Source organism: Ascaphus truei, chromosome 6 (genome assembly GCF_040206685.1).
Source record: "Ascaphus truei isolate aAscTru1 chromosome 6, aAscTru1.hap1, whole genome shotgun sequence".
Lineage (NCBI taxonomy): Eukaryota > Metazoa > Chordata > Amphibia > Anura > Ascaphidae > Ascaphus > Ascaphus truei.
The window spans coordinates 129,588,472-129,613,312 of NC_134488.1; the positions used below are offsets into that span (position 1 = coordinate 129,588,472).

Consider the following 24,841-nt stretch of genomic DNA (forward strand, 5'->3'; position numbering starts at 1 on the left):
ATGAAATACTGCTATAAGAGGCACAGAATTGGTTTAAGCTCCTAGTTGCACATTGAGACCAAGTATTGCAAATGCAATGCTGTCCCAGCTGTAGTTACCGTGAGTTGCGAGCTGTATTGTTTCTGTATGTAGCCCCGTTTAGACGTGCCTATAAACACAGCCAGCTAGTTCCCAGTATATATCGCCTCGTTTGCAGCATCATTTAAATGAATGTGCTGTGCCAAGTTACTTCAAACATTGACTATAAGAAACCCCCACCAGTGGCACAAAATGAAATAAACAAAGCAGTCTAGCAGCTAAAAGAGGAATTCCCTATTTGGTTGAGTCATAGGATCTGTTTCATAACAAGATTAAACAAGCAAGCAGACAGAATATTCTGAAAGAAACGCCCACGGAACAATAATATTTGGGCAGATGAGACTTTCTGCCGTCTTAATCAGATGTTCGCACAGTAAAATTTGGAATGAAGGGCCTAAGGCGTGAAAGAACAGTTAATGCTCAGTGAGCAGATCTCTGTCACAAGACTACATGTTACATTGAAGATCTGGGTCCATGAGAAATAACATCCACAATAAGCTCGCTTTGTACTGTTGTGTTCAGTTGAAATTGTCGGTTCAGTTACAAAGTAGTTGTGACAAACCTCTATTTCAGAAAATAACTCATTGGAAATCGTAATTTAAGTATTAAAGGTAGTAACAATATGTTGTGTTTGCATAGCTGTAATTAATCTATAGCACTGTTGCCTGCAGGGGGGATAGCTGTCCCGGGTCCGGTGAGGAAAGGGACCCAGGCCCACTGCCGGCAACACTAGCATTACATGATGTGTTCTGATCCGCTGGGGGATGTCCTTGGAGGTGCCTGTCAGGCAGCATGCTGCTGGAAGGGAGGCACCTTGACAGGCCCTCTCAATCCTCCAGGGCAGCAGACAGGGTCCTATCCCCCTCCTCTCCTCACTCTCCATCCCCATCTCCCCCCTCCCCCTCTCTCATTCCCCATCTTTCTCTCTCCATATCCCCCTACCCCCTTTCTCCTCTCCCCACTGTCCTCTTCTCTCCCCCCCCCGCCCTCTTCTTCTCCCCTCTCTTTCCCCCCCCCCCCCCCTCTTCGATGACAAGTGAGAAGTATTGGCAGCAGGTGTGGTACTGCCACTTTATACCCCCTCTCCAGAGATCCCTCGGTAGTGGTGCCAGTATATTTGCAGGCAGAGATATTGTGTTTCTTAATCTAATGGCGACATTTAAATGTCCCGCCCCCCGTGGGCTAATGGGAAGCGGTGGCGTTATCCGGTGCGGCTTCCTATTGATCTGCACCTTTAAACTCCGCAGAGACACCGGCTCCCCCTACAGAGGTAAGTGTCTCTGGAAGCAGGGGGTCCACGGAGCTGACATTAACAGGGTTCAGCTCTGGAGACCCCCTGCTTCCATCCTGCAAAAGTGGAGTCAGGACTGGATTCTTTCTGGCAATATTATTTCAGGTCTTTTGTGTGTGACGTTTCCATGTTACTGCATCCAACATGAAGATATGGTGGCCGGTATTTATCTCCTTCACTCAGTAACATTTGTTGAAGCATTCATCCTTTCCTTAATTGTCTTGCAGTTGTGCATTGTATATGTAAGTAGGGCATAGCAGGCACAATTACAAGTGCTGCTTTATTGCTTGTAATTGGCCACATGCTTATAAACTATAATTGGGTTCTCCACAAAAGCACGTTTCAGCAGAAGGTAAGCAGATGGTCCGCTTAATACGACCCAAACAGCCGAAATGTCTTTTTCTGCGGGGATTCTTGCCCTATTTTAGCAGGAACAAGGCATTGTGCAGGCTTAGCAGGCAAAGGGAGGGTTTGCATCCTTTTCAAATGCTTTTTATCAGTCATTGACTCTCCACATTACTTTGGCGGCTTGTATTGCAGTAAGGAATTAACTCTCTTGGCCAGGCGTGGCGAACTCCAGTCCTCAACAGCCACCAACAGGTCAGGTTTTGAGCATATCTCCAGGTGGCTCTTTGATTGAGCGAGCTGTGCTGAAGTGGGGACATCCTGAACCTGACCTGTTGGTGACCCTTGAGGATTGGAGTTCGCTGCTCCTGATCTAAACCTTTAATATAGTGATTTATTTGTTGAGTGTAGGTACAGCCATGTGCCTTTCTGTACTTCCGAGGCATATATAAAGGTTGCATGCTTAGCAGAAGTTGGGCTCTTTCAATAGTGTTCAATGTTTTGCAAAACTAAAAGTTGAAATAACCAAGCAATGTCGTAAAGAATTTGACCGGCGCCAAAGAATGTTTAAAAACTGCCACTTTAACCTGTCTGCTGCCAAAGACCAGTGCTGTCTCACCCATTTTGCAGTGAACAGGGTTAAAATATTGACGCACATAGAGGTGGACTAGTCCAGATTTTTTATGGTCCCTGCACACCTACGGCCTCGGCCATGGTTATTGCTGGCGGGCGGAGGCGCGCTGAGGCTGAGGGAAAGCGGGTGCTTTCCCTGGCCTTAGACAGCGCGCCGTCCGGGGGCGTGTCGGCGGGCGGGCCAGTGACGTCACGGAGCTGGTTCGCCCTCATTGGGCGAACCGCTCACGTGACCGGCCCTGCGCTCCGGCAAGCGCGAAGATTTAACATTTCCCTAAGACCTACGCTTCCGCGCGCTTGCGGAAGCGTAGGCGAGCCCCGACTAAAACCGCTCTCATTGCGGCTGTAGGGGCTCAGTGCCAAGCGGAAGCGCGCCTCCGCCCACATGCACTATCCATGGACGCGGCCTAACCAGAGACGTGTCCATTCTCTGTTCTGTGTGTAATAAGCCTGCAACAATGTTGCATACAACTCAGAGCAGCCAGCACACACCTCCTGTGATTACAGTAGAAATACATACTGGTGAGTCTTCTAAGGCCTCGGGCATGGTGCCTCGGGCCACGCTGATCAGCGCTCCTGCTCTGCCTCGCCTGCTCCAACTGGAGCTTTTTTGTGTCCTGGCAGGTGAGGCAGTGAGTGTGCTTTGGGGGCGGGAGGCGGGGCTAGTCCCTCGCTCCCATTAGATGTGAGCGGTCACGTGACCGCTCCCCTGAGCGGCAAATTTTAAACTTGCCTGTCTCCTCAGAATTTCTCAGCCTCCGGAAGCGTGGGGAAGCAGCTGCTAAAGCCGCGCTGATCACATATGAAGGGGGTAAGTTCATCTGCTCAGCGCGGCTCAGCGGGGTCTGTGGGACTATGTCCCAGGCCTAACTCTTAGGCCTGGAACATGGTGCAGGGAGGAGCGCTGGGCAGTGCTGACGCTCATGCTCTCCTGCTCAAGCAGGAGATTTTTCTTGTCCCTGCATGAGCGCCAGAGAGCGCGCTTGTGTGCCGAGTGGGAGGCGGAACGGGAGGCGGGGCTAGCGGGCCACGTCACGGACTCTCATTGGCTTCTGGCAGTCACGTGACCGGCCCTGCGCTTCCCTCAGCGGGAAAACTAAAATTGGTCTGTCGGCTGAAATTCCGCACGCCTGCGGAAGCGTGCGGAAGCGCCGTCTAAAGCCGCGCTGATAGGGATAATGTTTCCCCTCAGCGCGCCTCAGCACGGTTTTTTTGACCATGTCTGAGGCCTTACCTTATTGTCTGTGGTAGGGGGCTCACTGGAACAGTTTTGCAGGCCCCTCTAGTCGCAGATGTGTGGGGCTCAAAAAATGCTATTGAGGGCCAGCCATCAAAGAGAAGTCATTGGTCCACTATATGTGGGCCCGTGCTTTTAGGGATCACGTGCGCAGAAGAATCTCGTTGGTGCCGGAGCTCTCTCACCCCTCTGCTTCCCTAAGTTGCATCCCAAAGTGCCTTGTTAGCGCTTTGCTAAGTTTAGCGGGGTTACTTTAGGGCAGGCCTGCACAACTCGTAAAGCGAGAAGGGCCGAACTGCTCCAAGGAAAAAAAATTTGGGCCGCACGGGTAAAATCATCATCATCATCATCATCATCATCATCATCATCATCATCATCATCATCATCTCTCCTTCAGCACCCCTCATCATCATCCTCATATCTCCCCCAGAACCCCTCACTATCAACCTTTGCGATACTCCCCATCTATCTCTCATACCTCCATCTCCCCCTCACCCACTCACATAATACTCCCTCTCCACATCAAACACACAATACCCCCCTGCACACCACACACATCCCACCCCCCTGCACCTCACATCCTTCTCCCCCCCTGCACCTCACACCACTCTCCCCCCCTGCACCTCACACCACTCTCCCCCCCTGCACCTCACACCACTCTCCCCCCCTGCACCTCACACCACTCTCCCCCCCTGCACCTCACACCACTCTCCCCCCCTGCACCTCACACCACTCTCCCCCCCTGCACCTCACACCACTCTCTCCCCCCTGCACCTCACACCACTCTCTCCCCCTTGCACCTCACACCACTCTCCCCCCCCTTGCACCTCACACCACTCCCCCCCCCCTTGCACCTCACACCACTCCCCCCCCCTGCACCTCACACCACTCTCTCCCCCTGCACCTCACACCACTCTCTCCCTCTGCATCTCACATCACTCTCTCCAATTGCACCTCACATCACTCTCTCCCCTTGCACCTCACATCACTCTCTCCTGAACCTCCAATCACCCCTGCACCTCCAATCACCCCTGCACCTCACCCCCTGCACCTCACATCACCCCTCCTGCACATCACCTCCCCCGTCCTGCACATCACATCCCCTGCACCTCACCCCCCTGCACCTCCAATCACCCCCCTGCACCTCCAATCACCCCTGCACCTCCAATCACCCCTGCACCTCACATCACCCCTCCTGCACATCACCCACCCCCCTCCTGCACATCACCCACCCCCCTCCTGCACACCACATCCCCTGCACATCACATCCCCTGCACCTCCAATCACCCCCCTGCACCTCCAATCACCCCTGCACCTCACATCACTCCTCCTGCACATCACCCACCCCCCTCCTGCACATCACCCACCCCCCTCCTGCACATCACATCCCCTGCACATCACATCCCCTGCACCTCCAATCACCCCCCCTCTGCACCTCCAATCACCCCTTCACCTCCAATCACCCCTGCACCTCACATCACCCCTCCTGCACATCACCCACCCCCCTCCTGCACATCACCCACCCCCCTCCTGCACATCACCCACCCCCCTCCTGCACATCACATCCCCTGTACATCACATCCCCTGCACCTCCAATCACCCCCCTGCACCTCCAATCACCCCTGCACCTCCAATCACCCCTGCACCTCACATCACCCCTGCACCTCACATCACCCCTCCTGCACATCACCCACCCCCCTCCTGCACATCACATCCCCTGCACATCACATCCCCTGCACCTCCAATCACCCCCTGCACCTCCAATCACCCCCTGCACCTCCAATCACCCCCTGCACCTCCAATCACCCCCTGCACCTCCAATCACCCCCTGCACCTCCAATCACCCCCTGCACCTCCAATCACCCCCTGCACCTCCAATCACCCCCTGCACCTCCAATCACCCCCTGCACCTCCAATCACCCCCCTGCACATATCCACGTTTGGATCAGGGGGGGAGCGGCCGCAGAAGAGCTCAGCTGGCTGTGACTTCCCCCTCCGTCCCACGTTGCGAGGGGGGGGGGGGGGGGAGGTAGCAGGGAGCGGGCCCTGCGCGGGAATCGCCGCCATTTTTTTTTTCAAAGATTTTTTTTTTTTCAAAAAAAAAAATTTTTGAAAGTTTTTTTTTTTCAAAGTTTTTTTTTTTTTTTTTATAAATCTCATGGAGGGCCGCACAGAGAGGCCAGGCGGGCCGCATGCGGCCCGCGGGCCGCGTGTTGTGCAGCCCTGCTTTAGGGTTTAGTGGTTAGGGTAATCTCTTAGGATAAGGCGTTAAGGTTTTTAGTGTAGGGGGTAGTGTTAATATTAGAGGGTATTAGGGCAAGTGCTTAGGTTAGTAGCGGCGAGGTGAGCAGTGGCTAGATGTCCTTGACCGCAAATACAGAGACTAGAACTTTGAACTATTGCTCTGGGCCTCCAGCAGGCGGGTTCTGGGCCTCCAGCAGGTGGGTTCTGGGCCTCCAGCAGGCGGGTTCTGGGCCTCCAGCAGGCGGGTTCTGGGCCTCCAGCAGGCGGGTTCTGGGCCTCCCGCAGGCGGGTTCTGGGCCTCCAGCAGGCGGGTTCTGGGCCTCCAGCAGGCGGCTTCTGGGCCTCCAGCAGGCGGCTTCTGGGCCTCCAGCAGGCGGCTTCTGGGCCTCCAGCAGGGTCAGATCTCTGACGTGGTTCAGACAGGATTTCATATTGAGTCTTTCACTGTACTAGCAACCAGTAAGTAGCCTTTCACTGTTTTGAGTAACAGAAAAAGACTGTGCTGCTCCAAAACCCCAGACCCAGTGCTTGCATAAGCTTAATTTGATTTGATAAAGTCAATGGTGAAATACCCTTTTAAAAAGAGATACCAACACCTTTCACTGTTACAATAAACAGATTTCCACAGTACAGGCATACCGCAGTTTAAGGACACGCACTTTAAGTACACTCGCGAGTAATTGCCCAATGGGCAAACGGGAGCTCACGCATGCGCCTGTCAGCACGTCCTGAACAGCAATACCGGCTCCCTACCTGTACCAAAGCTGTGCGCAAGCGGGGAGCCTATAGAGCCTGTTACAAATGTGTTATTTACATCAGTTATGCCTGTATATGAGGCTTGCAGTACAGTACATGCATCGATAAGTGGGGAAAAGGTAGTGCTTCACTTTAAGTACATTTTCGCTTTACATACATGCTCTGGGCCCATTGCGTACGTTAATACGGGGTTTGCCTGTATATCGACTAGCTGGTACTGATTCCACATTCACTGCGGTGAGAATCAACACATGCTTGTGTCCAGGCACACAGGTGACTGCTTGAAAGTCTCTAATGCTTAAATGTAACGCATTTTAAATTGAAATTGATATAAATACATGTTAATTCCTCTAGATTATACATTTTCACGAGCAGGGCCTCAGTACCTATTGTATCAGTGTGCATTCGTTTGTTCCTGTACTTTATTCTGATGTATTGTATGGATGTGATCCCCTCTTATTGCCCTGTGGGATATGTTGGTACGCTATATAAATGATGTTACCTGGGATGATGTTGTGGTATGTGCTGAATTTCAATCCAGTGCAATCTTGCAGTTTAATATCCCCCAAAGCAACTGTGTGAGAATGAAAACAGAATTTTAACATAAATAGTCCTGCGTTTCTGTGGGTGGGTCCTGCGTTTCTGTGGGGATGATTTCTGTGGCTCCTGCGTTTCTGTGAGGATGATTTCTGTGGCTCCTGCGTTTCTGTGGCTCCTGTGTTTCTGTGGGGATGATTTCTGTGGCTCCTGCGTTTCTGTGGCTCCTGCGTTTCTGTGGGGATGATTTCTGTGGCTCCTGCGTTTCTGTGGCTCCTGAGTTTCTGTGGGGATGATTTCTGTGGCTCCTGCGTTTCTGTGGGGATGATTTCTGTGGCTCCTACGTTTCTGTGGGGAGGATTTCTGTGGGTCCTGCGTTTCTGTGGCTCCTGCGTTTCTGTGTGGATGATTTCTGTGGGTCCTGCGTTTCTGTGGGGATGATTTCTGTGGCTCCTGCGTTTCTGTGGGGATGATTTCTGTGGCTCCGGCGTTTCTGTGGGGATGATTTCTGTGGGGATGATTTCTGTGGGTCCTGCGTTTCTGTGGTGATGATTTCTGTGGGGATGATTTCTGTGGCTCCTGCGTTTCTGTGGGGATGATTTCTGTGGGTCCTGCGTTTCTGTGGGGATGATTTCTGTGGCTCCGGCGTTTCTGTGGGGATGATTTCTGTGGCTCCTGCGTTTCTGTTTGGATGATTTCTGTGGGTCCTGCGTTTCTGTGGGGATGATTTCTGTGGGTCCTGCGTTTCCGTGGGGATGATTTCTGTGGGTATTGTAGTTTGTTCTGGAGTTTAAAGATGTTGCTTGTGTTTTCTCTAGCCACGACAAAGGACAGGACACAGACGACGTAGAGTTACTCGAAGGTAAGCACATGCGTATTCTATTGACACACACACACGTGTGCACATCCCTGTTCAGCACATGGTGATATCGCACAAAAAGGAGGGTACAGAGGAACTTGAAGCCATCCCACGTCTCAGATTACCATGTAGGCGAATTACAATGCAAAACTACTTCTACAGAAAATTCTCCTAATGACTTTCATACTGCCAAAGACAAAGGTCATGACCCTCGGCTCATATTGCTTGACCTCTCTGCACCCTTTGATTCTGTGGAGCGCCCACTTCTCCTTCACATTCTCCATGCTCCTGGAATCCGTAACAGAGCTCTAACCTGGATTTACTCTGCCCTCTCCCATCGTACTTTGTGTCTCGTTGCCCCATTTTACATTACTGGTGGCAGCACTATCGTACTTCCAGTATCGTGAGCACGCTGCCCCGGTGTCACGTTTGACTCCTTCCTCACATTCTCCTTTCATTCACAATGTAGCTGAAACCTGTACATTTTTTCTCTGTAACCTTGCAAAGATACGCCCTTTCCTCTGTAACTCTAGCGCAGGCCCTCATTCTCTCAACTATTGCACCTTCTGCTGTCCGGCCTTCCTGCCTCTCAGCGTTGTCCCCTACAATCACTCAACTCTTTCCTAAATCTAAGGCCCCGCTGCCTCAGACCACGCGCCCGCACTGCAGACAGGCGGCGCTTGGAGAGGCACTTGTCCGCTATCTGCGGTTTGTAGGGAGTGGGAGTTGGAGCGGGGGGTGTGGCCAAGACGGGCTAATGTCACTCTCCAGGCTGTGTGTTCGCTGCGGATGTCACAGCCCCCCCCCCCTCCCGCCCACCCTCCGTCTCGGGGAGAGACAGTGAGCGGATCTGTGCCCCGTCACCCCCTCAGCAAACACTGGGAGAGGGTAGCCGCCTCCCTCCCCGTTGCCGCCTCCCTCCCTTAGCTGCCTCCCTCCCCGTAGCCGCCTCCCTCCCTTAGCTGCCTCCCTTCCCTCCCCGTAGCCGCCTCCCTCCCTTAGCTGCCTTCCTCCCCGTTGCCGCCTCCCTTCCTTCCTCATTGGCTGACTGCTGCACCACGTGACGCGTCAGCGCTTCTGATCACCAGAAGCTTGCAGCATCGGCCGGCTGACGCGTCACAGCACGCAGTCAGCCACGTCTGAAGGAGCCAACAGGGACCTCCAGACTGGAGGAAAGAAGCTGGTGGCCCGCGGCCACAGCGTGGCCTCAGCCTAAGGTTCTGTGTCTCTCCTGCTGAAATCCCTCTCCTGGCTTCCTATTGTATTACTTATACATTTCTCTGTCTCTCTTTTAAAGCTTTACACTCTTCTGCCCCTCCTGCCCCTCCTTATATCTCAGACCTAGTTTCTCACTATATACCATCCCAACTCTTGCGCTCTGCTCAAGGATGTCTTCTCTACCCCTTTTGTATCTAAAACCTTTCTCACTGACTGCCCCACACCTCTGGAATAGCCTTCCCCTCAATATCCGACTAGCTCCCTCTCACTCCACTTTGAAGACCCTCCGTAAAACACGGCTCTTTAACGCAGCATATGGGGAGTTCCGTTGACTGATACTATACATCGCATAAGCACTGACCCCTTGCAGACACCAGCACACCCTCCGGCTGTCGTGTTCGTTCTCCCTACTTACCCCTTGGATTGTAAGCTCTTCAGGGCAGGGGCTCTTTTTCCTATTGTTACTTTTATGTCTTAAAGCGCTTATTCCCATTAAACTATGTCGTCTGTATTACTGCTGTGAAGCGCTATATACATGGATGGCGCTATATACATACATCTTGTAGCATGCTCCTCCCAGACAAAAACAAATGGGTAATGCTGATTGTAAGAGATCTCCAGTTGTATGCAGCAGCTGGATTTCTTCTTTATTCTGGCTGTTCATCCCACCACTGATGTGTAAATAATCATAGTAATGATTGTGTGTATATAACACTAAGCTTGGACTACTGTAGCCCATGTTCATTTTTATGCATATATTGCTTGATAAAAGGTCCCAATGGGGACGGATATGATCAGCACAAAAGACTCATTTGATTTAACAGTATCCAAGTGCAGGACATTCTATAGCGTGTGTGTGTGTGTGTGTGTGTGTACACACACTTCACGGGACAATTGATCCAGTCCTGATAAGTTTGTTGGGAATTGTCAATGAACTGCAATCTTCAAGTCTCGCCATAAATGTTCCGTTGGATTCAAGTCAGGACTTTGTCTGGCCCACTCATGAACATTAATTTTCTTCTTGTTCAACCACTCCAGTGTGGCTTTTGGTTTTGGCTTCGTGCTTCGGGTCATTGTCCTGCTGAAATGTGAATTTCTCCCCAGTGTCAGTCTCTGCTGACTCAGGTTTTGCTCAAGGATTCGCTGGTACTTTGCACCATCCATTCTCCCCTCTGTCCTGACGAGCTTCCTAGCCGCTGCTAAAGAGAAGCGCCCCCATAACATCATGTTTCCACCACCATGCTTGACCGTTGCGATTGTGTGTGTGTGTGTGTGTGTGTGTGTGTGTGTGTGTGTGTGTCAAATCATGTTAGGCTATGGATTCAGACTAGACCTGCCTCTTTTCCTTCTTTGGTGCTGATTTGACTTGTTGCTCTGCAGGAGACGTGACGAGTGCGGACGAGCAGACTGCGGTGGCCATCGCCACTGTCCAGCAAGCAGCCTTCTCCGACCACAATATCCAGTATCAGTTCCGCACAGAGAACAATGGTGGACAGGTACAAAGTGACTTTAGCAAAACAAAAAGTGAATCCCTGCGCTTCTCCCTTTGGGATAGCAGTCATTGGTGTGTGTGTGTGTGTGTGTGTGTGTGTGTGTGTGTGTGTATACCTATAAGAAAAAAATGAGACATTTGGTATACATCCTTTGATCAAATAATGCCAAGCCTGCTAACCACGTCAAGGTAAGTCTCATTATAGCAGGTCCCTACACTAAATACATACTAGTGTTGTGAAATAAGCCCAGAAGGGGTTAAAATATCAAAGCATATGCTTATATAGAGAAGGAGTGGCTCAGTGAGTAAAGACACTGTCTGACACTGAGATTGCTGCAGGGGAGCCTGGTTCAATTCCCAGTGTCGGCTCCTTGTGACCTTGGGCAAGTCACTTTATCTCCCTGTGCCTGAGGCACCAAAAACATAGATTGTAAGCTCTACGGGGCAGGGACCTGTCTGCAAAATGTCTCTGTAAAGCGCTACGTACAATTAGCAGCGCTATACAAGAACATGCTATTATGATTATTATTATATAACCTAGTGCAGTTAAAAACTGGTATATACCAGAACAGAAACTCGCATGTATGCAAGTGAAGTGAAATAATGGGACATTGCTGGGAGATTATATACCTGGAAGAGGAGGGGCTGGCCTGCCACAGACTGCTCAATAAGCAGTTGCAGGTGATTGGCTAAATAAGGGGTGTTTCAGCGGGCACCACGAGGCAGAAAAAACGTAGCAACTGCTGGACTGTGCTGTAAAGTGTCCTTTATTAAAGCATGGTTAAAAAGAGGGGGGGAAAAAGGATGCCCCTGCACCTCTAACGCGTTTCACCCAAGCAAAAACTCTTTGAAAAAGCCCATGCTTGGGTGAAACGCGTTAGAGGTGCAGGGGCATCCTTTTTCCCCCCTCTTTTTAACCATGCTTTAATAAAGGACACTTTACAGCACAGTCCAGCAGTTGCTACGTTTTTTCTGCCTCGTGGTGCCCGCTGAAACACCCCTTCCAAACCGGAACAGGTACACCTTCTCTGCATCCCTTGTCAGCTATGGAGCACACAGAACCGGTGTTCACACCGCATGTGAGTAAACCTGCTGCTTAAATGAGAGCCACCCCAGGCATACAAGATTATTCAATTCAGGGAAATTGCAGAGGTCAAGGGGGGGTCCAAACACTCCCTACTTACAACTCTGTATACCTCTGTTATACCTTGTGCCATCTAGGGGTTTAATGCATATAGCCTCAAGCATGCAATACCACACCAAGTGATCCGGTTTAAAACGCAGTTAAAAACATTTACTTTACAATTACTGTGGGTCACATATGCTCTGTAGCACTGGTTAATTGGGGCCACTTACCCCTTACAATTTTGATTGGCTAAATATATTAAATTACACCATAGTAGTGTTGCCCTCTAGGAGCGTGCTGCTAAGGATTTTACACAGTGACTTTAGCCCTGGCAAAATCCACAGCACAAACCAGTTATTTAATAAATAAAAATCAATCCAGTTAATATCACATCTAATTTTAATAAAAAGAAAAATCACAGAGCGTCCGATTCATTGGTTGTGCCACTGCAAACTGATACAGCGATTCTGCGAGTGAGGGAGCCTGCCAGCCATATGCACTGTCCCTGCAAAGGAACATGCATATAATGTAACCCCCTGCGACACCTGACAGAAACAATACGTGTGTGAGCCAGAGCAGCGTGTCCGACTGAGCAGAGGCGCATCTCCGTCCTAAAACCGAATCATTTGCCGTTCAGAAAGCAGATCTGTGACTGCACCTCTTGCCTCTTCCTCTAGGTGACATACAGAGTTGTCCAGGTGACAGACAGTCAGCTGGACGGACAGGGGGATACAACTGGAGCAGTCAGTGTGGTGTCCACAGCAGCCTTCAGTGGCACTCAGCAAGCTGTGGCACAGGTAAGACATCCTCCTCATTGTGTGTCAGGGTTATGTACAGGGGCTGTGCGGACTTCTGTGCAGTGGGGAGCATTTGGTTTTAATTAATGACCATGAGGGTAATCTTAAATCCCAGAGAGAAGGCTCTGTGTGACAAGTAAGGAGGAGATTATCACGCGTAATCGGTAATGCGCACTAATACACTACTTGGTTTAGGGGCTGAGGACTTTATCCTATATCCACCGAAGCGGCCGTTCTGGACATTTTCAGACTACATTTATTTTCAGCCCAAACCGTCCCTATCTGCGGCTTCGGCGGATATACAAAGAGAGATCCGTGGGGGGGTCAGTGCACATCTGGAAATATTGTTACATATGTGGAGACAAACATGGCTTTTGATAAGGACGGGCTAAGCGTAATGAAAACGCCAAATTGCCGAACACTCCTATTCAGAGGACTGTGAGAAATAACATTTGTAAATAATTTTCAAAGAACCAAAAGCAGCCCAATTGTTGCTTTTAGCTCGATTAGAATTGTTTAAGGAAGCCAATCAAATTGTTACATTCTTTACAACAAGTTTTGTGGCCTATGCATCTTTAATATCTCCAGTGGGTAAAGGTTATGGCGCCATCCACACACGAGGGATAATACAGCCGTTTATTTCTGTTACAAATCGCTTTTAAACTGATGTAGTTGCCTATTTAGTGCTAATGTTTAAAGCAGCCAAACGTGAAATCTTATATGGCTTTTTTTTTTTAGATAAATCAGTTCTGTAGTATTAAAAAAATTATAATAGTGACTTTTTAAAAAAAATGTTTAATGCCATTTTTAATGTTTGAATATACTGCACATCCATTGGTTTCTACTGGAGGTTTTATCCCACCTTCTCGGCAGTGCAAGATCTTTGTCACACTTTCCTGATTGTGATCATTTGTTGCCAATATTCCCAGCAGTGAGCTGCAAACTGTTACACTAGATAATGTTACTGTAGTAATATAAGGCTACATTGTAGCTGCTGAGTTACACTGACCGATTGATTGAAACTGATAGGCGGACATTGTTAGTGAGGCGGACATTGTTAGACACATAATCAGGCTTTTGACAGATTTAGAACAGGAGCACCACATGATTGCCAGCTTAGGTAAGAATGTAGAATGATACATTCACACGCGTTACATATAGGGGGAGGGGGGAATGTAGTGTTGCTACTTTAAGGGAAGCGTAATAAAATGTTTGACCAACACAGTGTTCCTGTAATGTATTCTATGCACATGGTCAATGCTTTCCCTTTCAAACAGTATTTTCCGTGATCTGTGTAGTCCAAAGTGTCTGAGCCTCGCATTATTATTTTTCTATTAATAAATACACTTGATATGAGACTAGGCTCAATGTAAAATAAATTGCCTTGCAAGTTGACTGAAATTAACGATCGTGCTAGTTTCTGTTCATATTTGAATCTCGACTTGTACAGCCAAGTCCTATACACTTCACACTGCTGCTATGAACAGTGCAATGTATTAGCCGCACATCCCAGCCAGGCCACAAGTTCCTACTGTGGCCAATGATGTGGCTTCTACTTCTCCATGACTGGACTTCTTCACCAGCACCCAAACACATGCATGGCTATCACAAGGTCACGTGGAGGAGAAAGGTAGTTAGTATTTGAAGATGTTCCAGATCGTATGATCACGAAGACGACATTGTGTAACTTTTCAGCCCTCTTGAGAAGATCCTATTGTAGAAGGCGCTTCGAGCCGCTTTGGGCTGTACAATGTTATGGTCGAGGCCTGGGTTCAGCACATATTGCTGGGTATCAGTTTCCCCTCTGGTGGGGATTCATGCTGCCGAAGTTGGTTGTTCTTGTCCCAAGTAAGGATCCGTTCTGTGTGCTCCCTTTGCTTGGTTTGTGTTCCAGGCCGTCATCCAGAACCCTTTCAGTAATGGAGGAAGCCCTTCAACGGACGCGGGCAGTGGTGAGGCAAGGTTTGCGTACTTCCCAGCATCCTCTGTGGGCGACACAACGGCGGTGTCTGTTCAGACAGCTGATCAGTCGCTGGCACAGGCAGGAGGTGAGGCCCGAGCGACTCCTTTACCCTCCTACATCCTTCACCGCATATCCTGCATGTTCTGTTCTGTTCTGCAATAACAGTCCTGGTTTAATTTGGAAAACAATGTAAAGGATTCTCAGGTCAAATACACATAGGCAACTAACAGTTCTTTTTGTCTTCAGCCGGGAATATCCCACTTTGTCACCTCATGTAGTTTGGGTTTGTATTATTAGCCTTGTGTGTATCTGAATATTTGCACGCTGTATGCTTCAGCTATTCCTTCCTTCACTAGGACAATTCTATGTCATGATGACCCCTCAAGATGTGCTTCCTGCTGGGTCACAGAGGAATATTGCTCCGCGGACGCATCCCTACTCTCCGTAAGTGCCCCTCTTAGGGGGAGATCCGCTATGCGCCCATATTGTGTCTCACCCTGATCTGGCGTTAACTGCTACTCAGAGCACAAATATCTCCGGCTTAATGCAACGCTTATAGTGCCGGCGACGTGACAGTCGTTGGAAAATCAAATAGAGATGACTTCCAGCGATCGCGATCGATCCGTCGCGTCGCGCTTACTATAAATGCACGCGACGGCGGCAATGCATTTGTTTTGCCGCGACGTCGCTGTCGCCGCTACTATAAGCGCAGCTAAGTGTGCTGCCTCCTGGCAAACGTGCTGCTTCTCTTCTGCCCACAAGGGGTCTAAAATGTGCCAATGCCTTTATTTTGTAGTCTGCACTGATATCATTTATCAAGATTAATATGTAATTATGGTAGTTTTTGTTGATCTATATGCAGGTTCCAGTGTGTTGTGTTTAGAACACAATGTACTGAATGGGTAACATTGGTTAGACAAGCGAAAGCTTTTATTGCTGGAGTGGTTTATAACACTATGCAGTCTTCTATCTCAGGGGCGCTCAAGCCCCCCTCCCCAACTGGTCCGGTTTTCAGGATATCCTTGTTTCAGCACAGGTGGCTTAATCAGAGGCTCAGTCTTTGACTGAGCCACCTGTGCTGAAGCTGGGATATCCTGAAAGCCTGACCTGTTGAGGACTGGAGTTGAACGCCCCTGCAGTATCTGCAAAGCAACCCTTTGTTTGCAAAAATCTCCTTGTGACGCTGTCGGATTGTTTCTAGGCACCTCTGCGTCCTAAACCATAATACAACACTTCGGAAATATTTGTTCATATGATCTGGGTTGGTTTAGCTGTGCGCCCCCTGCTGGTTCTTCAGCCAAGTAGTTACTTTCACTTGGAAATGACTGGCAGTCCCCGAGTTGTACTTCTTTTTAAAAATAGCCTGTGCTGAGTCTTAACGGGAAAGTGACATCGGTTTCAGTGTGCTGGCCATATGGCTCCATTCTATCTCCGGCTCTATAGGGGAATGCAGAAGGCAGTGTATTTAATGACGAGTACCTAGACGTGCTGCCGGCTGTGTGTTACCTTCTATGGGCTAGATTCATTAAGCTCTGTTAATTCAGGACATGATGTTGCCTAAAACAGGAACGGACGTTTTTCCCCCCTACCTAAATGTCTTATTCACGAAGCCTGGGGTGATAAACTCCAGTCAGGAATCCCTCCCCCCTAACGGGCCACGTTTTAAGGATATCCCAGCTTCAGCACGGGTAGCTCAATCAGGGGCTCAGTCAGACTGAGCCAACTGTGCTGAAGCAGGGACTGATTGATCCACCTGTGCTGACGCTGGGATATCCTTAAAACCTGACTCGGGAGGGGGCTGGAGTTGAGCCCCCCCTGCACGAAGGCGTTCACTTGCAACAATTGCAGCCAGAATGCATCTCATTGGCACAGGATTAGCGTTGCCTTATTTCGGGCTAACGCTGCATTATCACATACCGAGACATTGGTTATGTCTTCGCAAGACAGACCCACACCCATTTAAGACCGGGCCCGTTGATTTATTTATCTCCAAATAGATTCACCTATACTCCAGTTGTGAAAAGATACCTGTGAGGACACCTGAGATACCGGCCAAATATGTACATTTTCATGATGTAAAATATATAGGCCAAAGATTTCAATTGCCATATTAGCCCGTTGTGTTCACAGGTATCTCCCCATATGGCGTATAGGTTAATGTATTTGAAGGTATATAAATTGATGCTCTTTCTCTCTCTGCCTCTCTCTCTCTTCAGCAAAAAACTTATTCCAGGGTCTGGATGGGTGTAACACCAGAGTTAGGTATGACTGTTAGTTCCTGGCGTTAACCTTAACAGAGCTTAGACGATATGGGAGAATATCATTTAGATCAGGTGTGACCAACTCCGGTTCTCAAGGGCTACCAAACAGGTCAGGTTTTCAGGATATCCCTGCTTCAGCACAGATGACTCAGTCTTAGACTGCACCTCCTGTGCTGAAGCAGAGATATGCTGAAAACCTAACTGGTTGGTGGAGTTGGCCACCCCTGATTTAGACTATAATGAGGTAATTTTCACATCATTTAGAATAATGGCCATTACAAAGAATGCCCTGCTTTTTACAGGAGTCACATTATTTGCAGAACTTAGTGAATTTAGCCCTAAATCACTGGTAGCTTCAGGGGGGCACATTCACGGAGTAAAACGTCACTAGCAGGCTGGGTGTTGTCTCTTTTAGTTGCAGGAAAATAGAGGAAGATTTAAGAAACCAAGCTTTCTGTCTTGGGTTAAATTGTGATATAGAATAGTCATCAGGGATGATGTATATGTAGCTACGTTTATTCAGTATTGTGCTTTCTTTCTCCTCCTGGTATTAGTAAAATGGACGGCAACAAAGCCCCTCGGGACGAGAGGCGCAGAGCTCAGCACAATGAAGGTAACTGGGTGTCCAGCTGCACATTACATGGCTAGAGTTTGTGCTTTGCATAATACTGCGAACAGCCTGCTCCCTGTCAGTAGCAACACACAGACATGCCACTAAAACTAAAGCATTCACGTCCCTTCACTGCAGCAAACGCTTAAAGTGCAGCAGAACCACTAAAACACAGGCCCCCCGTCAGTATCTGCGTTACCCACTCCCCTACATACCAGCAACCAAGTGACCGGGCGTGTGTGAAACCGAGCAACATGTTGGTTGGTAATTAACCATTCATGTTTCAAAGATGGTTTAGTTCTATGCATACACTGCCCAGTTCAATAGCACTTATGGTGTAATATCCATTCTGACGTACTGCTCCTTTCTCTTAGTGGAGAGGAGACGGAGAGACAAGATCAACAACTGGATTGTCCAGCTGTCCAAAATCATTCCAGACTGCAACATGGAGAGCAGCAAAACCGGAGCAGTAAGAGGAATCTCTGTTTCTTTTGTGTTTTGTCCAACTTCCGTTTGTCCCGGTCTTCCTTCCATTAGCATTATTGTGTTCTTGTGTGACACAAAGTACAAAGATCGCAACTGAAATAGTGTTAGAGCCCCAAACCCTGTGACTTAAAGAACAATCATATCAGACACCATCCCCATTATGTTGTTTTCAGAGAGGTAAATATACTGGAACGTGGGCAATTCATTTGATCTTGGGTCAAAACTAGGCTATTTCCAATAGTTATTTTTCTCCACAAAAGAGTTGGACTTTTCTTGGATTATGCCCACATTTCTGTTACTACGTCAGCCTTTCCCAATGGATCTGTCCAATTTCTCCTAAAGTCTTTGGCGTTTTGTGACCGTGAAGATTAGGCACAGCTAGAGGGCAGTCTCACACTGTAAAGATTAGGCACTGCTAGAGGGCAGTCACACTGTAAAGATTAGGCACAGCTAGAGGGCAGTCTCACACTGTAAAGATTAGGCACTGCTAGAGGGCAGTCTCACACTGTAAAGATTAGGCACTACTAGAGGGCAGTCTCACACTGTAAAGATTAGCACAGCTAGAGGGCAGTCTCACACTGTAAAGAATAGGCACTGCTAGAGGGCAGTCTCTCACACTGTAAAGATTAGGCACTGCTAGAGGGCAGTCTCATATTATAAAGATTAGGCACAGCTAGAGGGCAGTCTCATATTATAAAGATTAGGCACTGCTAGAGGGCAGTCTCACACTGTAAAGATTAGGCACTGCTAGAGGGCAGTCTCACACTGTAAAGATTAGGCACTGCTAGAGGGCAGTCTCACATTATAAAGATTAAGCACTGCTAGAGGGCAGTCTCACACTGTAAAGATTAAGCACTGCTAGAGGGCAGTCTCACACTGTAAAGATTAAGCACTGCTAGAGGGCAGTCTCACACTGTAAAGATTAAGCACTGCTAGAGGGCAGTCTCACACTGTAAAGATTAAGCACTGCTAGAGGGCAGTCTCACACTGTAAAGATTAAGCACTGCTAGAGGGCAGTCTCACATTATAAAGATTAGGCACTGCTAGAGGGCAGTCTCACATTATAAAGATTAGGCACTGCTAGAGGGCAGTCTCACATTATAAAGATTAAGCACTGCTAGAGGGCAGTCTCATATTATAAAGATTAGGCACTGCTAGAGGACAGTCTCACACTGTAAAGATTAGGCACTGCTAGAGGGCAGTCTCACACTGTAAAGATTAAGCACTGCTAGAGGGCAGTCTCATATTATAAAGATTAGGCACTGCTAGAGGGCAGTCTCACATTATAAAGATTAAGCACTGCTAGAGGGCAGTCTCATATTATAAAGATTAGGCACTGCTAGAGGGCAGTCTCTCACACTGTAAAGATTAGGCACTGCTAGAGGGCAGTCTCATATTATAAAGATTAGGCACTGCTAGAGGGCAGTCTCACACTGTAAAGATTAAGCACTGCTAGAGGGCAGTCTCATATTATAAAGATTAGGCACTGCTAGAGGGCAGTCTCTCACACTGTAAAGATTAGGCACTGCTAGAGGGCAGTCTCATATTATAAAGATTAGGCACTGCTAGAGGGCAGTCTCACATTATAAAGATTAAGCACAGCTAGAGGGCAGTCTCACATTATAAAGATTAGACACAGCTAGAGGGCAGTCTCACACTGTAAAGATTAGGCACTGCTAGAGGGCAGTCTCACACTGTAAAGATTAGGCACTGCTAGAGGGGAGTCTCACACTGTAACGATTAGGCACTGCTAGAGGGCAGTCTCACACTGTAAAGATTAGGCACAGCTAGAGGGCAGTCTCACACTGTAAAGATTAGGCACTGCTAGAGGGCAGTCTCTCACACTGTAAAGATTAGGCACTGCTAGAGGGCAGTCACACTGTAAAGATTAGGCACTGCTAGAGGGCAGTCTCTCACATTATAAAGATTAGCACAGCTAGAGGGCAGTCTCGCATTATAAAGATTAGGCACTGCTAGAGGGCAGTCTCACACTGTAAAGATTAGGCACTGCTAGAGGGCAGTCTCATATTATAAAGATTAGGCACTGCTAGAGGGCAGTCTCACACTGTAAAGATTAGGCACTGCTAGAGGGCAGTCTCACACTGTAAAGATTAGGCACTGCTAGAGGGCAGTCTCATATTATAAAGATTAGGCACTGCTAGAGGGCAGTCTCATATTATAAAGATTAGGCACTGCTAGAGGGCATATGTATGGTTTTGAGGAGTGAACCTCGTGGCGTCCGATTGCAGTGACCGCCTTTCATTCATCTCTAGGCACTGCTAGAGGGCAGTCTCACACTGTAAAGATTAGGCACTGCTAGAGGGCAGTCTCACGCTGTAAAGATTAGGCACTGCTAGAGGGCAGTCTCACACTGTAAAGATTAGGCACTGCTAGAGGGCGGTCTCACACTGTAAAGATTAGACACAGCTAGAGGGCAGTCTCTCACACATTATAAAGATTAGGCACAGCTAGAGGGCAGTCTCGCACAGTATGAAGATTAGGCACTGCTAGAGGGCAGTCTCACATTATAAAGATTAGGCACAGCTAGAGGGCAGTCTCACACTGTAAAGATTAGGCACTGCTAGAGGGCAGTCTCGTATTATAAAGATTAGGCACTGCTAGAGGGCAGTCTCTCACACTGTAAAGATTAGGCACTGCTAGAGGGCAGTCTCACACTGTAAAGATAAGCACTGCTAGAGGGCAGTCTCACATTATAAAGATTAGGCACTGCTAGAGGGCAGTCTCTCACACTGTAAAGATTAGGCACTGCTAGAGGGCAGTCTCGCACACTGTAAAGATTAGGCACAGCTAGAGGGCAGTCTCACACTGTAAAGATTAGGCACAGCTAGAGGGCAGTCTCACATTATAAAGATTAGGCACAGCTAGAGGGCAGTCTCACACTGTAAAGATTAGGCACTGCTAGAGGGCAGTCTCATATTATAAAGATTAGGCACTGCTAGAGGGCAGTCTCTCACACTGTAAAGATTAGGCACTGCTAGAGGGCAGTCTCACATTATAAAGATTAGGCACTGCTAGAGGGCAGTCTCTCACACTGTAAAGATTAGGCACAGCTAGAGGGCAGTCTCACACTGTAAAGATTAGGCACTGCTAGAGGGCAGTCTCACATTATAAAGATTAGGCACTGCTAGAGGACAGTCTCTCACACTGTAAAGATTAGGCACTGCTAGAGGGCAGTCTCGCACACTGTAAAGATTAGGCACTGCTAGAGGGCAGTCTCACGCTGTAAAGATTAGGCACTGCTAGGGGGCAGTCTCACACTGTATAGATTAGGCACTGCTAGAGGGCAGTCTCTCACACTGTAAAGATTAGGCACTGCTAGAGGGCAGTCTCACACTGTAAAGATTAGGCACTTCTAGGGGGCAGTCTCACACTGTAAAGATTAGGCACTGCTAGGGGGCAGTCTCACACTGTATAGATTAGGCACTGCTAGAGGGCAGTCTCACACTGTAAAGATTAGGCACAGCTAGAGGGTAGTCTCACACTGTAAAGATTAGGCACAGCTAGAGGGCAGTCTCACACTGTAAAGATTAGGCACAGCTAGAGGGCAGTCTCACACTGTAAAGATTAGGCACTGCTAGAGGGCAGTCTCTCACACTGTAAAGATTAGGCACTGCTAGAGGGCAGTCTCTCACACATTATAAAGATTAGACACAGCTAGAGGGCAGTCTCTCACACTGTACAGATTAGGCACTGCTAGAGGGCAGTCTCACACTGTAAATATTAGGCACTGCTAGAGGGCAGTCTCACATTATAAAGATTAGCACAGCTAGAGGGCAGTCTCACACTGTAAAGATTAGGCACTGCTAGAGGGCAGTCTCACACTGTAAAGATTAGGCACTGCTAGAGGGCAGTCTCATATTATAAAGATTAGGCACTGCTAGAGGGCAGTCTCACACTGTAAAGATTAGGCACTGCTAGAGGGCAGTCTCACACTGTAAAGATTAGGCACAGCTAGAGGGCAGTCTCACACTGTAAAGATTAGGCACAGCTAGAGGGCAGTCTCACACTGTAAAGATTAGGCACTGCTAGAGGGCAGTCTCATATTATAAAGATTAGGCACTGCTAGAGGGCAGTCTCACACTGTAAAGATTAGGCACTGCTAGAGGGCAGTCTCGCACAGTATGAAGATTAGGCACTGCTAGAGGGCAGTCTCACACTGTAAAGATTAGGCACTGCTAGAGGGCAGTCTCACATTATAAAGATTAGGCACAGCTAGAGGGCAGTCTCACACTGTAAAGATTAGCACAGCTAGAGGGCAGTCTCGCACAGTATGAAGATTAGCACAGCTAGAGGGCAGTCTCTCACACTGTAAAGATTAGGCACAGCTAGAGGGCAGTCTCACACTGTAAAGATTAGGCACTGCTAGAGGGCAGTCTCAAACTGTAAAGATTAGACACAGCTAGAGGGCAGTCTCACACTGTAAAGATTAGCACAGCTAGAGGGCAGTCTCTCACACTGTAAAGATTAGCACAGCTAGAGGGCAGTCTCGCACAGTATGAAGATTAGGCACTGCTAGAGGGCAGTCTCACACTGTAAAGATTAGGCACTGCTAGAGGGCAGTCTCACACTGTAAAGATTAGGCACAGCTAGAGGGCAGTCTCACACTGTAAAGATTAGGCACTGCTAGAGGGCAGTCTCACAGTATGAAGATTAGGCACTGCTAGAGGGCAGTCTCACACTGTAAAGATTAGGCACTGCTAGGGGGCAGTCTCACACTGTAAAGATTAGGCACTGCTAGAGGGCAGTCTCACACTGTAAAGATTAGGCACTGCTAGGGGGCAGTCTCACACTGTAAAGATTAGGCACTGCTAGAGGGCAGTCTCACACTGTAAAGATTAGGCACTGCTAGAGGGCAGTCTCACAGTATGAAGATTAGGCACTGCTAGAGGGCAGTCTCACACTGTAAAGATTAGGCACTGCTAGAGGGCAGTCTCACAGTATGAAGATTAGGCACTGCTAGAGGGCAGTCTAACACTGTAAAGATTAGGCACTGCTAGAGGGCAGTCTCACAGTATGAAGATTAGGCACTGCTAGAGGGCAGTCTCACACTGTAAAGATATCAGGCACTGCTAGGGGGCAGTCTCACACTGTAAAGATTAGGCACTGCTAGGGGGCAGTCTCACACTGTAAAGATTAGGCACTGCTAGAGGGCAGTCTCACAGTATAAAGATTAGGCACTGCTAGAGGGCAGTCTCACACTGTAAAGATTAGGCACTGCTAGAGGGCAGTCTCACACTGTAAAGATTAGCACAGCTAGAGGGCAGTCTCGCACAGTATGAAGATTAGGCACTGCTAGAGGGCAGTCTCACACTGTAAAGATTAGGCACTGCTAGAGGGCAGTCTCACACTGTAAAGATTAGGCACAGCTAGAGGGCAGTCTCACACTGTAAAGATTAGGCACTGCTAGAGGGCAGTCTCACACTGTAAAGATTAGGCACTGCTAGAGGGCAGTCTCACACTGTAAAGATTAGGCACTGCTAGAGGGCAGTCTCACAGTATAAAGATTAGGCACTGCTAGAGGGCAGTCTCACACTGTAAAGATTAGGCACTGCTAGAGGGCAGTCTCACACTGTAAAGATTAGCACAGCTAGAGGGCAGTCTCGCACAGTATGAAGATTAGGCACTGCTAGAGGGCAGTCTCACACTGTAAAGATTAGGCACTGCTAGAGGGCAGTCTCACACTGTAAAGATTAGGCACAGCTAGAGGGCAGTCTCACACTGTAAAGATTAGGCACTGCTAGAGGGCAGTCTCACACTGTAAAGATTAGGCACTGCTAGAGGGCAGTCTCACACTGTAAAGATTAGGCACTGCTAGAGGGCAGTCTCACACTGTAAAGATTAGGCACAGCTAGAGGGCAGTCTCACACTGTAAAGATTAGGCAGTCTCGCACAGTATGAAGCTTGTGTGGTTTATCCCATCACAAGGGAGAAAAGACGACATGTGCGAGCAATTCCTTCCTCATTGTTATTTAGTAGATTTAAAAAAAAATTGTAATTATTTTGGAATATGGACTTTATCAGATAGCGCCAAATAAATCAGAACAACTGCAGTAGTTTGTTATGGGACAGCTTTGTTATAAAATAATTTTTTTGAGTTATTTACAGCTTTCATTCATTGCATATGTGCTCACCCTCCTCGTGTGCCCATAGGAATCATTACAGCGGGCTCCTGAAATCTCTTTAGTTGTGCGTAGAAAGAGTAACTACAAAGGCCAGCCACAGCACACTTATTACTTACAGCAATCACAGCACCAGAGGGGTCTTCCTCAGGACTTCCTGCCTGGCCCCTCTAAGTACCTTTTGGGCCGGGGCACGAAGCACAGATAGCATGAGGGAGACCACTACTTCGGTGCTTTAAGCCAGGGGTGGGCAACTCCAGTCCTCAAGGGCCACCAACAGGTCAGGCTTCAAGGATATCCCTGCTTCAGCACAGGTGGCTCAGTCTTTGACTAAGCCACCGGTGCTGAAGCAGGGATATCCTGAAAAGCTGACCTGTTGGTGGCCCTTGAGTACTGGAGTTTCCCACCCCCGGTTACATGTTGACGATATAATTACTGCAAGTAATCCATTGCTATATTAAATGCGGTGTGCTACTGCCTCTGTAATTATTCTCTGTACAGATCACATTTGAGGTGGGAATCGGGCGTGTCCCACCCTGGCAGTCCTAGCACCCGGTTATGTGCTATATCTGTTTATATTTATTGTGTTTGTTTTGCTTCCCTTTTTCCTGTCTAGCACCACCTCACCATTTCATTGCATTGCATGTGCACAATTTTGGAGAAATAAACAGACTACTAGAACCTTGAGATACTGTCTGTGCCTGAAAAGACAATGTCGCTTTCCCAATGTAGCTATTTGCTCTGATTCTTAGTCCGTTTAATACCTGT

General features: G+C 48.4%; 1 protein-coding gene across 4 annotated transcripts in view; it reads left to right on the forward strand.

The window, feature by feature from the left end:
- The window catches only part of USF2 (upstream transcription factor 2, c-fos interacting), a 53,770-nt gene that overhangs the window by 20,345 nt on the left and 8,584 nt on the right, over window positions 1-24,841 (forward strand). For 3 of the 4 annotated variants that reach the window (XM_075606312.1, XM_075606311.1, XM_075606310.1), the window contains 7 exons: window positions 7,940-7,983; window positions 10,579-10,694; window positions 12,494-12,613; window positions 14,508-14,661; window positions 14,933-15,020; window positions 17,392-17,450; window positions 17,822-17,916. In XM_075606312.1, the coding sequence (XP_075462427.1) occupies window positions 7,940-7,983; window positions 10,579-10,694; window positions 12,494-12,613; window positions 14,508-14,661; window positions 14,933-15,020; window positions 17,392-17,450; window positions 17,822-17,916 (676 nt within the window). Of the gene's footprint in view, window positions 1-7,939; window positions 7,984-10,578; window positions 10,695-12,493; window positions 12,614-14,507; window positions 14,662-14,932; window positions 15,021-17,391; window positions 17,451-17,821; window positions 17,917-24,689; window positions 24,840-24,841 lie in introns of those variants that run through there. The other variant, XM_075606314.1, reaches the window with a different exon arrangement.